General features: G+C 32.5%; 1 protein-coding gene across 2 annotated transcripts in view; it reads left to right on the top strand.

Annotated features, from left to right (window-relative positions):
• LOC149794500 (uncharacterized) overlaps positions 1-15,525 on the top strand; it is a 30,469-nt gene extending 14,944 nt beyond the window's left edge. The window contains exons 3-10 of one of the 2 annotated variants that reach the window (XM_089966589.1): positions 268-309; positions 2,383-2,474; positions 3,304-3,375; positions 3,975-4,107; positions 4,780-4,889; positions 6,901-6,969; positions 14,286-14,460; positions 15,393-15,525. In XM_089966589.1, coding sequence (XP_089822715.1) covers positions 268-309; positions 2,383-2,474; positions 3,304-3,375; positions 3,975-4,107; positions 4,780-4,889; positions 6,901-6,969; positions 14,286-14,460; positions 15,393-15,454 — 755 coding nt within the window. In that variant the 3' untranslated portion in view covers positions 15,455-15,525. The remainder of the gene's footprint in view (positions 1-267; positions 310-2,382; positions 2,475-3,303; positions 3,376-3,974; positions 4,108-4,779; positions 4,890-6,900; positions 6,970-14,285; positions 14,461-15,392) is intronic. The other variant, XM_089966590.1, reaches the window with a different exon arrangement.
• Positions 15,526-17,541: the final 2,016 nt, after the last annotated feature.

Below are 17,541 nucleotides of genomic sequence, written 5' to 3'. Positions count from 1 at the left end.
TCTTGCCTAGTTTTTTGTGGTTTTCTCAGTTTCCATTTTCCATGCATAGCCGTATATATGACAGTTTGTGTGCGTGATTGCATGTATGTATGCATATGGATAATTGCCTCTCTCTCTCTCTCTCTCTCTCTCTCTCTCTCTATATATATATATATATATATATATATATGCATATATATATATATATATATATATATGCATATATATATATATGCACAACGAATAATGTACACATCTTAATTCTGTATGTGTATTATTCTTTTTTAGGTATTTTTCTTGCAAGTGTCTTTGCATCAGTTGTGTCTCAAAGTAAGTATGAAGACTGATACATGCTCATTACGCGAGTATCATATAAGAGGATGCATTAACGGACTGGATCATTTATTTACTTTATCCCTGATAGCTTTAGCTTTTAAGCATCATTCGGAGTTATAAAGACAGAAGTTAACGCAACGCATGTAAAAATATAGTTGTTTCACCAGCATCTCGCAGATACAATGTGAAATCTTTTTACAATCACATGCCTGATTTCTAAGCTAAATCTAACTAATAGTAGGGTTATCTGCATACTCAAGGTTGATTAAGGCGCAAACAAAATCATTTTGACGCAGATTGCAAACATGGTGAAGTGACAAACCCTTTGCAAGCAGAAACAAAATACTTGTAGTTACAAAACATTGACTAAATAATAAAGGCGAATGAAATTTGGATCTCTTTTGTGCATGCATGGCAAGGGTGTCTGCATACCAGAGTGAGTTTTTTTTTTTTTGTAAATCTATTTCCCAACTTCCATGCGTTTTTATTAGCCCATGGTTTTCCAAATAGATGGATTGAAGGATTATAACCGTATCATATACAATTTTGAGAAATTACGCATGTGGCATGTGTCTTTTCATAATATTTATTTATAATTAAGAAGGAAATAACAAAATAGCCCTTAGTATTTGACATGTCCATAAACAATACAACATCCATATGCAAACCCATTCCAGTTACGTCGATAGTATAGGACAATACATATATATACATACGATTCTTGATTTCTGAAAAATATAATATTAGCTATCTAACGATGAGGATTTTGATCTGAAAAGCAACAATAATGACCTTGGAAGTCGTTAACTCAAAGAGAGAGACAAGAGATGAAGATTAATCGAGACAGGAAAGAGAGATAATACATTTGCTCTAGGTTAAAACTGACGTTTAGCATGAATATCTTACAAATTATTATACTTCGATATTTCTACCATTTCAATTAAATTTGTTATAAATAAGTGTATGAAAACACCATTAAATTTTCATAGGTTTGCACAATAGCAATCGAAATTAGAAAAGTCAGGCTACTTTGCATAGGAACTACTCTTATAAATACAATATATTAGTCTTAAAGTAAAATATGAACTAAAACTTTATCTGAAAAGTTTTTGTTCTGTGCTCAAAGTATTATAGTCTTGAAAAAACAAATTGTGAAAACATTTTACACCTGTTTCATTTATTCATAATCCGACCCTTATTAAAAATATGAAAGGAACAGAACAGAAATTGTACTCCATCAAATTAATTTTATGCATTAAATGATTGAATATTTAATAACCACAAGGAACCTTGCCAATTTCTCTTGCATATGAATTGACTCGGCAATATTTGTTTTTCTAATAATGTCCATTACCTTTGCATATTGTTATAATTTTCAAATTATCAAACTGATATATAGTATAAGTACATTTGTATATAACACATCTCGGTAGAAAACTTTGCCAAGTTTTAGCCTAAACTTAAAACAGATAAGCAAACTGATGTAATATTTTAGTTTATTGTAGAAACATGAGTCCTGAAAATACTAACTACCTGCATCAAACATCTTTCCAAGAACACCTTTCAATGTTTATGATTATTAATATTTTTTAAAATAAATTAATTGATTTGTACGTCTTAGACTAAAACTGTAACGATTAGAGGTTCAAAAAATGTAAAATGACGAGATCAGACAAGCATGACACCTTATAATTAAAACCGATAAGGGGCATTGTCCATCATATCCAAGCAAATTTGAAAAAGGTTCACAAGGACGCACTACAAGAGTCAACGTACATCTGTCATTAATTACAATTGCACAATTTCGACAGCATTACTTAAGCCCTGAAAACGTTAACAGACATATGCTAAATTATTCCTTAGAAGATATGATTTCTCCCTTTGCTCGGTTTCAATGCAAGTGAAGGTCTGAAATCAAACGATCAGCCAATTTTATATGATTATTATGATAATGTAATAACAGATTACCATGCACATTATACAAGTGCAATGTTTAACCATTAAATTTGTCCCTCTAAACGAATATTTTCTAATCTTCATATATGTGCTTTTTCATCTATATATCAGCAGGTACACCGCACCTGTTGGAATGTCGAATTTGTAGGAGCGCGTTAAGTATTGAAGACTGCAGAGAGACTCAAGTCTGTTCACATGGTGAAGTATGTAGCGTATATTTTACTAGTTCTAAAATAAACATAAAGGTATACAATTTAATTAGAATGAACATAACTAGGGTTTCGCAAATATTTGTTACATACACATGGCAGTGATGTGAATTGTTTGCGACACATCCATTGGTTCATCTACGAATTACCAAAACATATGCCCAATAAATATAAAGGTATTATTTTACTGCCAAATGTATGGTACATTTTAGTTTTATAATTGTTACGTTAAAATATCGAAAGAGATATACGATATCAACATACTATGTGGGTTGTCAGCTCTAATAATTGAGATTTCTGAAGTCCTTCTATCAAATGCGGAAACATTTTCATTCAGTCGTCGCTGTATCGCATCATTTCATCAAACGGGCGATATAGGATTCATTTATCTTTTTAAGCTTGTGATGCAGATCAACGAAGGCAGTAACCTTAAGTCCCTCTTCCGGTTATGTAAGTGTATTTTGGACGAAAACGAGAGAAATTCCAAATGAAGGCAGACAAGAACAGCGTACAGTTCCAAAATATTTCCTAACGCACTCAAACTTTAAGTTACAAGGCCTAAAAGAGGATTACCATTACGTCGTCTTCAACGCTAGACTAGTCATAGCAGTTACATACATTACAAGGTGAACTATATGTTTCTCCAAGTTTTTAGGATATCATATTCTAATAGTCTTTTCCATATACATGCTTATTTGGAATTGTGGGCACTTATATATATATATATATATATATATATATATATATATATATATATATATATATATACTGAAAAGACATAAATGCAAAGCACATTTGAAAACCACATTATACTATTTTACAGGAATGCTACATGGATTCGATACTCACACTACAGTTGCAGGTTGTTTTCAATGGCGGTTGCAGATCAACAAAGGTGAGAAATTGACATTGTCAATACTAACTCTGGTGAATTAAATGGTGAAGTAACCAACGATTCTGTAAATAAAGATAAGCTTATATTGCATGGTTCTACAATATCCGTTAATTGCTGACCTGTTTAAACTCATAGATAGAGACGGCAAATATATATTTTAAACAAATAATAATACAAACATCGTTTAACGAAACACAACGAAAATCTAACCTAGTCTTCGAAATAAATAAAAGGGGGGTGATGGAATAAATGACAAATTAAGAACTAAACTGACAAGTTGCTTCAATACTGAAAAAGAACCTATATTAAAATAATTCTTATGTTCACCAGAGAGAAGAAAAAAACACATCGTTGTGGAATTCTTATAGAAAACAGGTGAACACATATATTCCTTTGTAAAAAATTAAAAGATATTGAAAACTTTTTAGTTTTAATGTTTCTGGTTATAAGCATATGTAATGTCAATTCCACATTGAACATACCGGCCTTATAAACCGTTGTGAATTATTCTAGCCTTCTATCGCAAACCTAAAATATTATGCTTTCCAAAAAGAATGGGTTTATGAGTTTTAAATAGCCAGACGTACATATTTTAAAAGGTCTGCAATGCAATGACGGACCACACTGGCAAGAGAGCGGTAACAGATCACGTGATTTGTTCAGTTTGTTGCAATACAACGAAATCCGCAACGACAAGTGAATGTAACGCTAATCTCTGCGGAATCAAATCAGGTATGTGCATCCTGAGCAACATACTCACCTTAATAAAGTAATGTTGAATGAGTCCCTTCATATGTAACCTCAATCGAAAAGTGGAACGGCGTTTTATTCCATTATTTTCTGTCTGACAACAATTCAGTCAGATATTCGAAACATTGGTCTTTAAAAGCGGTTAATAAGTCATGATAGAGAAAACAATTTAGAAGGTCGGAAACATTGAGATGTGTAAGGATTTGACATGAGTTTGACGGAGTGAGGGGTTAATTTCTAGGAATGTTATTCAATAAATAAGGTTTAGATACCATACGAATCATGTTATCTGGATAAAAGGTTTCCTCACCATAATACATGTGTGCATTCATTGTATTTGTCAAATCTGGAATAAACAAATTTAATTAATTCATGCTTTTTTACACAGTCTACTAGACGGACAGGCTAACAAAATATATTAAATAGGATACATTTTGACCTTCAAATGGCAAGTTCGACCTACGACCATACAGCAAAACGCCATGACAAATGATGTGTGAGCTTCCAAATAAGTTTTATTTAATTCAGTAGGACACAGGCAGGACGTGAATCTAAAATTTAGAATCATTAAAACAATATTTACAATTGCATATTTGTCACAGTGCTTTAGCACAATCAACTTTGGTATGTAACCTTTCCTGCGTCTAATTATAGTGAATCATCCCAACCAGTGTTATTATTGCGGAGAAGAGGCTGACGCAAGGCAAGCAGCTGTCAGTGATCCAAGAAAGTGCCGAAAAATCAAGTTTTGTGCAGCTGATGAGGTATAATTATGTATAGTAATATAAACAGGTGCATGCAATAAACAAATAAAAAGTAAATAGACACTTGCTAGTCGACCTGCTAGAGTGGTGTGAGGCATCCATTGATTGTTTTACTTGGTACTAAATTGAAAACTTGGAAACGACATTCGCTATTTAAAGTATTTCACAGTCTGACGACAAATCCGAGGTTGGGAGATAAGGCAAGTATATATATATACAATCTATGTAAACATCATATGTATAATCTATATATTTATCTTGCACTCAACTAAATGTTCGTTTTCAGATATATTTGCATATACAAGTAGACCACATAACACTTGTAAACTCTTATAGCTTATAGTTTCATTTTAGTTCCGTAAGGGTTCAATTTCCGTGGTTTATTTAAAACATATTTAAATTCGTAGAATAAGCTGCCAAAATTTACATATAGTAGGTATTTAAGTTTGTAGTTTAACGTCTATAAAAATCCAATAATAAAACTAGAAAATAATGAAACATGCCGATGCAAACGGCACTAATTCAAATGTTTAAAACAATATTCCTACATGTATCAGCTTAAAGCAAGGAAACAACATTAATAAATGTGCTTCAAGCAATAATACTAGTACTTTAAAGACTTGTTCTTTTCAAGAAACATGCATGTATAAAACAACTTTTGCTTTCAAGATGATTCAAATCTTTTAATCGGTTTTGATACATCTGGTTTCATATACTGGTATTTTTCTTATTCTTTATGGTGTTGTTTCATTTATTTTTCTTTCATTTCCGTGTCAGCAATAATATTGTTTAAATGATATTGTTTATAGCTTCTACTATCATTATTTCTCTCACATCAGTATAAGGATGCAAGCGCCGGATACCTTGTAGACACGTGTGCATTGGAGCAGTATAAAATGCTTTATATTTTTTCAAAAAGATAAAATACAAAAACACGTGTACACGTTAATATTACATTACCAGATGAAGGTATTGATGTATATGTACCAAACACTAGTAGCGCTCTTAATATATAATACCGGAACACAGTAAGAAAACATGAGTTTTGTAATAATATCATTGCATGCAATAATGTTTCGTTGGGTCTATAAAATCGTCGTGAAGAGCAAGAACGAAATCCAAAATTGTTTCCGCAGGAAACTGTATGATACGAAAGTATTGCATTATTGCAATCCACTAATAAATGACTGTAATGCACATTACCTCAGCCTTCTTCTTTCTTGTTAGGATACAATATTATTTTTGAATGATCGCTTTTTACCTATACAGCTTAAAATTCTCTATGACATACATATTGATTAGAATAAACCAATTTTATGTACATTAGTGTGCAAGCAAGCGATCAATTAAAAGTTCAATCCCACATTTATTACAGAATCCATTAAATTGACATCTGGTCATTGTTCATTATAATTCCATTTTGATGACGTCAGAATCATCTACACATAAAAATAGTTCACATTAATTGATCAAATGAATTAGTATGCTATCTTAGCATGATGGAGGAATAAAACCACCTTGTTAAAATGATTATAATCTTTCCACAGTACTGATTGTTTTGTTTACCAACATTCCGTCTCGACTTATTTGACATACTATTTGTAAGCGGTCGTAAATTGTTTTTCAATATACTTATTTTAAGTTGGCACTGCTGTCATATGGGATATTCTAAAAGTATCCAATTCAAATTAAAATTAGGATTTATATTTACCAATTGGGGATTCTGATAATGGCTGCACATTTGTTTTATTTTGAATTTTACTATATCCAACTATTATATTGTGTTCACTTAAGTCGAATATGTGCTACCAATCAGTTTGCATGAATTATATATATTTCATCTTCATTTAATTCTTCCACATCATTAATTACCGTTTTCCCAATCTTCTCGAGTTTGTGTGTCTACGCTATTATTAATATATAGTATTACCATAAGCAAATTAAATATATACCACATACTTCTGGTTTACAAAATCTGAGTCTCCTCGTGTTGTCGTTTATTAAATTACAGGTTTGTAGGACGACAACCAGAAATACCGCTGGAGTGATGACGTACGAGTTTGGTTGCCAACAGCTGTTGGTGAGTAAATATGAGAGGGTTACATGCGTAGAGGGTTACATACGTAGAGGGTTTGGTTAATAAATGTATCAAGATATATCATCTATACACCGAATCGTAATTTTGGTTTATTTATGGCATGACAAGACATAAAGTTCCGTGAATTTACCACATGTATGTTTTAAATACATATTGATGACGATTCTGAAATTAGCTTGATAATAATACTGACAACTATATTAAAATTAATGTTATATGTACTAATTTCCTGATAAAGGATGTTTCAAAGTTGATATATAGGAACAAGCTATATAGTTAATAAAATTTGTAAAATATTCATGGCATTCACATTGAAATTAAGTAGGTCTTATTACAATCTTATTAAATTAGCATAATGGATCCTCAACTATGCTAAATCCAGATTGGCTTATAGGAATTCTTTGATGTAGGAATTAAATTGGCGCGTTAAGGCTTATCATATACAAATGTAGCAGTTTGTAACTTTTTCAAAGAGTTTTATGAATCAAAACCATTCAATAACTCACACAGTAAATCATATGGTGTGATTTCTATTGTGACAGACTCATTCATATTAATATCCAATAAGAAATGTCTTTGGATACAGCAGTTTTTGGCGTATATATTGTTCAATAAAATTATAAATTTGCTTAAATTGTACCGAGCAACTATTATTTTACGTTGATGTTGACTAGCCATTACATTGAGGTAGAGCGGAAATAGCATGATGTATGGTATATACATGCATACGATAAGACGTTATTCTACTGAAAATTTGATTCAGGCAGATCATGAGTAGTCTCAGAAGAGCGACATACAATAAAGAACATAAATCTAAGGAAATGCAATCTACGCTAGCTATGGTTCCGATATCATATCCTTTTCTACACCTTAGAGTATCAAACCGATATATTGGTATTGTCCTAGCGACATATATGCATTGCACATCTCCCGAAAATAGTAGACGTAATTGACCGAAAGGGATAATATTGAAGTTTAACATCGAACTTTTGACTACGTCCCAGAGGAAATCCAATACAGGTCTATTGGGGTGAAATGTATTTGCGTAAACGCGGACCTGAAGTGGAAAATTTATTATTTCTCGGTCCATTCAAGTTTTTTTTTTTTTCCATTTCTTTCGTTCATGCAGGAACATTGAGAAACATCATTTTAATTGGATGAGTTGGCAAAGAAGCAACTTTGGCTAGCGAAGTTGGGGGATATGCTGAAAAGTCCATATGTTTTTACAGATAAATATGCTGTTAATTTAACTAGTGTTATGCTTGATGGTATTATTCCCATTAAAAATAAGTGTTTTTCATTCACTGTGTTTATCCTTGTCATGATGGCATTAAGTAAACAATACTTTCATCTAGTTATTTGAATGCTTAAATATAATGGGTAAATTAAATAACAACTCATCAAAAAGTGAAGTGACGGTCAATAAGTGTTTGCTACCAGGTATATTGCTTCCATTTTCAAGCATGTTCAGACAAACTCTATTTGTATCAAATTTTTGTTTTGCTGTATAAGCAGTGCTTTTGATCTAATAACAGTTTTGATTTCAGTTGTATTTTCCTTCTCAATAAGTAAGATTTTATAGTATCGAACTAAATTTTCGCAAGTTGTTTAACGTTGCATATGACCCGATATGCCCATTGTTTGCAAAAGCATAAATCAATCGTTTTCAAGTTCATAATCCTTTTGATCGGTTTGTCAATTCGCCAGTGAATGCTTTAACTTTGTCGCTTTCATCTTGTAAAGGCAGAAATCTATATTTTCCAATATAATAACCTTTCGAACAAGCTGCTTAAGTGACGTTCGATCCCCGGCCGAGTCATTCCAAAGACTTACAAATATGGTACTAACAGCTGCCTCGCTTGGCGCTCATCATTAAGAGGTTAGTGTTAGGACTGATCGGCCTGGTGTCAGGTTAATGTGACTGGGTGGACATCGTGTTACATGTTTGCGACATGATGCTGCAGTGCTAGACATCACCATAAACTGCCACCATGCAGACATCGTAGCGATGTGACTGAATTTTTTTTAAAAAGCTACGTTAAAAATAAAAACCACACACACACACATATAACTGACACCCACTCAGTGCCAAGCAACGAAGGATACTTACTTCAACCCCTTGTGGCACGTATTAAGTTGAAGCCTTTAACACATTTCACCGATTGCATAATCAAAATCTTATAGACAGAGCCAGAGACTAGTCGCTACATAGGCACACCATATGACAGGAAACGAGAAAACGGATTCGGACGGTAGTAGAAGGACTAGTCTAGGACGATTTAACTATCACTAGACGACGGTGGAGAATTATTGAACTCCACAGATAGAGGACGAATTATGAAACATTTTAACCAATGACATTATTGACATGTATAGGATACAATAAATCACAACTTAGAACTGATTTTTACTTTAATTGTTTATAAGACACCTGTAATGGAATTTATAGGATATTGTGGATCTCATGATTCTGAACTACGTTTATACCGGCATATGGCCTATAAATTGAATGCATGGATTTATCATAGAAGTGGCTTCTACGTGTGAAGCATTGCGGATTGTAATGTAATTAATTAGAACAAATTGTAAAATTACAATTTATTTGCGACACGTTCCACTTCTCAGTTTGACTGGAATTTACATTGTGTATGTCATTATTGTTTATTATGATATATACATGCACATAATTGGGCTGGTTTTTTAAATGCAATTCTTACTCTTGATGACAAATCACCCCTTCTGAAGGATCTGACTTGGAAAATACACCCAACTGTTAAAAAAAAGATTGGGTCTTTGTAGCCTATAAGAGGAGGGGTCACGATCGACCTATATTCAAATTAACTTAAATGCGATTACATAAGGTATCTCACAATCTGATTTTAGGATTGCGCCATTCTTTTCATGTATTTCATATACCTTTTACAACCTTCAATTGGAAAGCTTGAAAAAGTTATTTTGGATGTAGTGGTTTAATCATTAGTCAGTTATATCTTGTTCTAGCTGGTGCAAAATCTATTGGTTAAAAATTGATAATATTTGTTTTGGAACCCCATAAATGTGCAAATATAGATGCATATTGCAAACATGTTACGAAAACGTAAAGCAATTGGGAAATATAATATAAGTGTATCGACAAAAAATATTCTAGTTGAATGCAAATGGTCTTGAAATTCAGAAATGAAAGAATTTAATTATATCATCAGCCAAGGGTTAGGAAGCATGCCATGTTACACCTCCAAAATTTAAAGGAAAATAATCGGGAAGGGAAGTCCTCAATTTCATATGATGCTATAGGGTGATGTATCTTCGTCGTAATCTGAAGCAGTTTTCTTATATTGCAATTAATGTTAGCATTCCAAATTAACTAGACAGTGACACAAATTCTTAAATCTGATTATCTCATCTGCGAGGTAAACAATCTTGCCATTTTCTGTCAACAGAGTATAAACTGGTGAAAGAATCACACTTTTACGAGTCTATGCTCTTAAATTAAGTAACAGAAAAGAGTAAAGATAACAAGCTTTGTAAATGTTAACAAATAATTTATTTCCCTATACTACAAAGTAGGAAATCCGCTTAAACTAATGTAAACTTCGACATGTTATAAAGCCAATATCAAAGCCAAACATTCCTTCTCGATTGTACAAAATTGTATATGGTGCTTATTTAATTTCTTATATAAAGAGCATATTGGATGTTCAACATTATTTTTATCTTCTTAAATCAGTTCTTATCAATCTCCTACAGCACTTGCATGATCGTACAGTTTAACTGATTGACCGCAGTTGGAGCTGTAAGAAACTATGCGTTCTTAAGTATGGCTTTTAATTTATCAAAAGCCTTCTGACGTTTTTCAGCCCAACAAAACTTAGTTATGTTAATCAATACATTTGTCAGTGGTTCAACAATTATCGAAAAATTGGAACAGACTTTCCGATAGTATCCAGCCATACCCAAATTTCGCATCAGTTGCTTTTTGCTGATAGGCACAGGGGATACAGAGATAGCCTTGACCTTAGCATCTATAGGTTTAATTGGACCATGTCCCACGAAATGTCCTAAAAGTGTTACACAGATACGGCAAAGCTCCCGTTGGACATACTGATTCTCAAACTTGCATCACTGAGTCTGTTTAAGAATTTCTGAATTGTCGAGACCACTTTTTCTTTCCAAGTGTCGTTGTAGATGATGACATAATCGATGTAAGCAACACAGTGATATATCCCATACGTAATCACGTTCATTAAACGTTAACAAGTACTTGGCGAAACTTTCATCGAAAACGACATCACCTTATATTGTTAAAGTCCATCAGGAGTCACGAATGCCGAAATTTCCTTTCCAGTTTCAACCAGTGAAATTTGCCAAACTCCTTTAAGATGGTCAAATTTGGTGACGTACTTTGCATTTCCAATGTTATCAATGCCCTCATCGATTCCTGTTAATGGAACTCAGCCTGTTTTAATAAAACTCTTGACCCTTACATATTCAGTGCACATGCGGAAAGTTTTATCTGGTTTCAGAACAAGCATACTTGGTGAACTTCATTCACTTTTACTCGGGTCTATGAAATCATTCTCCAGCATATACTGAATCCAATATCATTGTTCAAGTAATACTGTTTGAGAGGTTTCATCGTGTATGGGTGTTGTTTCACAGGTTTGGAATTTGCCATTTCAACGTCATGAACAATTTTTCTTTTTGTAGGAATATCTGGAAGTGCTCATATTCACGTAACAATTGTTTAAGTTCTTGTTGCTGCAAATGTGAATGTTTCTGTTCCAGATCATTCATAATTTCTGGATTCCGAAGATAAGTTTCTCCAAAAGCAAAGTCATATTGCACTCATTCTCTTAAATCCTCATTTAGTGTGACAGGCACTACTAAATTAGATCCATGTTTAACCTGGACATCTCTCTCAATATATTCCGTTATCATAATTATGTGACAAAGTTGTTTATGTTTTTACCTCCCAAGAGTGTTTATAATATAATTTTGATCCTTTACTTTATTTTCATCTGTTTAAGGACCTTATTACTTTGATTCAAGAATTGGCAGGAAAGCCAGATCTATAACCAGGCTGAAAACGCCTTTCACTTGTATTGTTATCACACATTAGTTTCATTTCTGATTGAGTATAGTGCAGATTAGTTCCTGCGACCTTACAAGTCTTTGACAACTTGTACTTAAACTTAGAAACATATTAGAAAGAAGTTTCTCTTTTAACAGCTTCAATCATCCACGCACAGTATGTCCCGAAACTAGTTCAAAGGGACTGAATCCTAACGATTCTTGAACTAATTCAATAACAGCAACCAAAAGTAAATGAATGCCTTCATCCCAGTATTTAACTGTATCAAAACAATATGACCGAATCATATTTTCAAAGTTTGGTGAAATCTATCTAAAGCTCTTTGGCTATTGGGGTGTAAGGCAGAATAGTTGATTTTAATGGATGACTAATTCGATATAAATTGCTGCAAAACTACGCCAGACATAATATTTACCAATTATCAGATTGAACAGATTCGGGAAGGCCGAATTGAGTAAAACAAAAACTCTATCCAAATTTTTACTATTGTTTGAGTGTTGATATTCCTGAAAAGAATCGCCTCTGTGAATATTGTTGACGCACACATTATGGTCAACAAATATTGTATACCTGAGCTGGTGTTAGGTAAGAGACCGACACTAGATTTATTCTGATATATGGTTCGTCAAATGCAGGAATAGTTTGCAGATGAGACTTAGGTATCTTATAATTGGATTTTCATACCATTTTACAAGTTTGACAAGATCGGCAGTATTTACAAAAATCAATTTTAATTTTTGGCCAATAGAAGTGATTCAGCATCTTGTAGTACGTCTCATTAATCCAAAACTAACCAGAAAAAATGCGTTTCATGGGCCAGACTAAGAATTTCCTGTATGTACGATTTTGGAACTACAATTTGATATGGTACATATTTCCGATTACGAAGAATAAAGACCCCCTTAATCACTTACTGATTTACAGCTGAATGTATGTAACATATAAAAGCGTCGAACTCTAAATATTCAATTAGGTATTCGTATAGTTTTCATCTGTATTTGATGCACACATGTTTTACTTGTGATATTATATTTACAATATTACAACGGAATGAATCTTGAAAATCATTTCATATTAACTTTAAAATGCTTATTTCCATTTTCAGTATAAACGTGTTCAAATATTTACATTGTTTGTACCTAACTCCCATTGTACAGTTTTTATATTTGTTAGTCGATCTTCGTCACGATGTGATGGCATTTATACTAACAATTATGAAGAATATGTCTTAATTGAGATGTTTAAAACATTTATGTTGATAGCCGAAACTTACAATCGATCCACTTAATTTATATGTGTTTTAAATGTTTTGTTCGTGATTCTCTTTGGCTAACACAACGTAATTCAAATGTATTTTAACAATCCCATATAATCAGAAAATAGCTCCTCTAGATCATCAAAATGTGCCTTTGATGATAACACGAAATACGGTATATAATAAAATTTGAATGTGATAAAGCGGACAATCACACTTGTTTCAGACTTGGATAGGAAAATGATTGTATGTTTTTGTTCTTTAAGAATAATAGCTCTATGTAATTCTAAATTATCATTATGTGACGATGCTAAACTGAATACGCGTCTTTGAGAAGATGGTGTATGTAGTATAATGAGCTCTTTATATTTCCACTGTAAAATCCTAACAGAATGGCTATTGTCGTCTTAAATACTATCTGAATACAACATAAGATACGTCTTCAGACTTCATTTGCAACAAGAACAACAGAATAAAGAATGACAACAATTGTCAGACAAAACTACACTATATACCAGCAACAGGGTGAAAACGCACAACAAGCCATTTGTTTCATCGTAGAAGGGGTTACACAGTACATCCATAATAATGGCATTTTTATTATTCGAACATCCCATCTGGCCAACCAGTCGAATGGAAAACGTCCGAAATTCGTAAATATATTTATCAACATTTATAGTATCATCTAATTAATGACCATAAGCAATTTTACTATCTTTATTAAATTAAATATAAACCTATGGACATGTGAAATTAAAAGAAAGATAATCACCACGATTTGATTTCATGAATAACAATTATATAAGTTTACGTGCAGGAATTACATAACAATAAGTGCAGATAAATATTGTAACAGTCTCTTATTTTATGTAACGCAACGAGACGCCTTTGATAAAGGATGCGAACCCATATAAAGTTATTTTACTCGATGTTCTGAACTGTCAATTTCAGCAATGTCAGTTACTTACGATAACCAGTCTCCAAAGTCAAGGCATCAACACAGGCGTTGATCTGATGCATCTTATTAACACCGGTGAAGTAATCGGAAGAAAACGTCAATTAGACGTGTGCGACATTTGCTGTGGAAATGGTCTTTGCAACGATGCTGATTGTATATCAGTCCGAAGTAAGTACATGTCCAGAGACCGTCTTAACGTGTATGTAAAAAAAGATTTAACTCCAGGCATTTTACTACATTGACATATGAAGACAACGAAGCTTATTTAAAGCTATAACTCTGCAGTAAAGTAATTTGCTCTCTTATTCCTATCACCTATTATATATTCATGGGAAAGTGTCCATACTGTACACCATCTGTTCCAAGCAAATGTATCAAAACTAGCAAACGGTTATGAGAATATATATATATATATATATATATATATATATATATATATATATGGGGTGGTGTGTGTGTGTGTGTGTGTGTGTGTGTGTATTTAAATCGCACATGAACTAATTTTGTCTTGTTTGGACGTTTTAATATACATGTGCAAAGTCGGATGTATATATCTACCAATATGTGTCTTACAGGCTGGAAAGATGATTAGGCGCTTGTTTATAGGGATACATGTACGCATATTCAATGTGGAAATTATAACTTCACAAAGTTACTTCTTTAATATCATCCAGCGTTCATTTAATCTCGACATTTTACTTAAAATGTCATCGATATCATCCTAAAGAAATATATTTTTTCTAATGCTACATTCTTAATAGTTGTAGTAGTGTAGTACTATTAATATAAGTAGTAGTTGTTGAAGTGGTGTAACACTACTAATATGGTCGCAGTAGTAGTAGCAGCAGCATTCATTGTTTTCATCAATAGTAACAGTAGTGATATGTGGTAGCAGTAGTAGTAGCATTAGCCGAAACAGCGCAAATAAGATTAAAAATAATGAAATCAATAATAATAGTATGCACGTGCTATAAAATGCAATGAGTATTATGTGATAGCAATAAAGGTATATAAATAAATAGCATGTGATTAATATTTTTCTTAAATTATATACTGTACAATTATTATTATTATTATTATTATTATTATTATTCTTGCAGAGAGACTCGTCATATTTGCCAAAGCAGGCAGATTTAACTATACTACCCTAAGAATCATGTAACGAGGTGCACGGAGCGAGATTGCGTGTGCAGTTACCTTGTTTAGATACGCAATAAAACACTTTGCATGAAAGTGTTAACTTACTCTATCCACGGTTTAAGCAATATGTTTTAAAAGATATCACATGAAATATATATCATACTGAAATAGGTATTACAAATAATAATATTACATGAGAGAATAGATCATGCGCAACAGTGATACCTGAAAAATATTGAAATGTAACAAAACTTATATTTCAGCAGTTTAAACGTACACAAATATACAGATGTATATACAGACAGATAGACAGAAAGACATAGAAAGAGAAAGAGATATTTTTTTAATTCAGTTTAAACTACTACGATCTCATATTTCAGTTTTGACAACTCTCTTGTTGGAGCTTAAATCTTCAATGAATTGCGATCAATGACAACAGTTCATAACTAAAATATACACATATAAACAAAGTAATATTCAATATCCTGTCACAGTACATGCTACATATGTCCATTCTGATTAAATTGTTGTTTTTTTTCCGGTGTATGAAATCATTCCAAATGTTAATTACTATCTGTAATGTATTGGCACACCGGCAAAAATTGACCCTTTATCAGTATAAACATCACAATTGGTATACGCTACACTACACACACACACACACACACACACACACACACACACACATATATATATATATATATATATATATATATATATATATATATATATATATATATATATATATATATATATACCACATAATTTAAAAATGGCATGACCTTTGAGATATTGGTGTAAAGCAACTTGATATACTAATAGTATTGATATATCAAATTGTAATTTACCCATGGCATATGAATACGCATTATGATCATGTTTCTATAGCTATTATACTCTCTAAGCATAGATATGAATTTCTTGCAATATTACATTTATAAATGAGAAAATAAAAAGAAAATGATTTTCATGTAAAATATTTTTATAAAAACTAACATTTCTTTCCAAAAATGAAACAGTCATACTCAGTTCAGGAAAACAAATATTATTTGAGCTACACCCTGTGTCGTCACATGTAACCGTCACCACTGATGGTTCCAGTCTCTCCCTCTGGAAAATTTAGACACTGCATCATTGTTAAAAACAACAATGACATCAGATAAGGAGCAATATGATGAACTGTTTATTGAAGAGTTTCATAGAGACATGTCTGAGACAATTGCCAATTAGGAAAGGCAGATTTTTAAACACTGATCCTGATGATATAATGCAATTTGTAGACAGCAAGCGGAATGCAAACACTTTAGAAAAAGAGGCTTTTCAATTTAAGGCTAGTGATATAACCGAACAACTTAAAAAACGTCATCAAACGAATTGCTCGCCATCTTAAAACCAAGAAATATGCAAGTATAATTATGTACGGAACATATACAAATTTTGGTTTAACAAGGGAAGATCATCGGGCTAAGTACAAAATATTTAAAATTTAAAGAAAAAGAAAATAAACCAAATCGGATTCAGCCGATCACAGACGAAGAAATAAATACCCTGTGCAGCAAAAAAACGAATGGGGATGGAAGAACCTGAAGCCATTGCTCACACATTGTGGATTAACTACTCTGTTCATTTTTTTATTGGGGGGAGTGACTTAATATTACAATCTAACATGGAGGGGGTTTACTTAAAGAAATACGTGATTGGCCTCGAGTATGTTGAACTCAATGACAGGCAGACAAGAACAATAACAGGAGACAATGACAAGGACATCAGGGATATTAATCCTCAAATGTATGAAAACAAAAACAACAAAGAGAGAGATCCACTTGCTGTCTACTAGGAAACATGTCGTTGGAAAAAATAAACTTGTATGCATCATGAAAAAATGACAGAAAAGGCAAATATTTCAGAAAAACGAAATTAATAAACACTGGTAGCCGAAAGTATATAAATCAGAAGTTAAAAGACAAAAACATTCCCACAACTGATAAAATGCAAATGTCAGGCCACCAAATTGTACCGTCTATAAACATCTACTCCAAAATTAGTGACAAACAACAAAAGACGTATGCCAATTACCTGAGTAACACCGGCCACGCAAGTAATGATGAC

This window comes from Sinohyriopsis cumingii, chromosome 8, assembly GCF_028554795.1.
Source record: "Sinohyriopsis cumingii isolate HCF-2022 chromosome 8, ASM2855479v2, whole genome shotgun sequence".
Lineage (NCBI taxonomy): Eukaryota > Metazoa > Mollusca > Bivalvia > Unionida > Unionidae > Sinohyriopsis > Sinohyriopsis cumingii.
The sequence above is the reverse complement of the archived record's forward strand: the minus strand, read 5'-3'. Positions and strand labels throughout refer to the sequence as shown.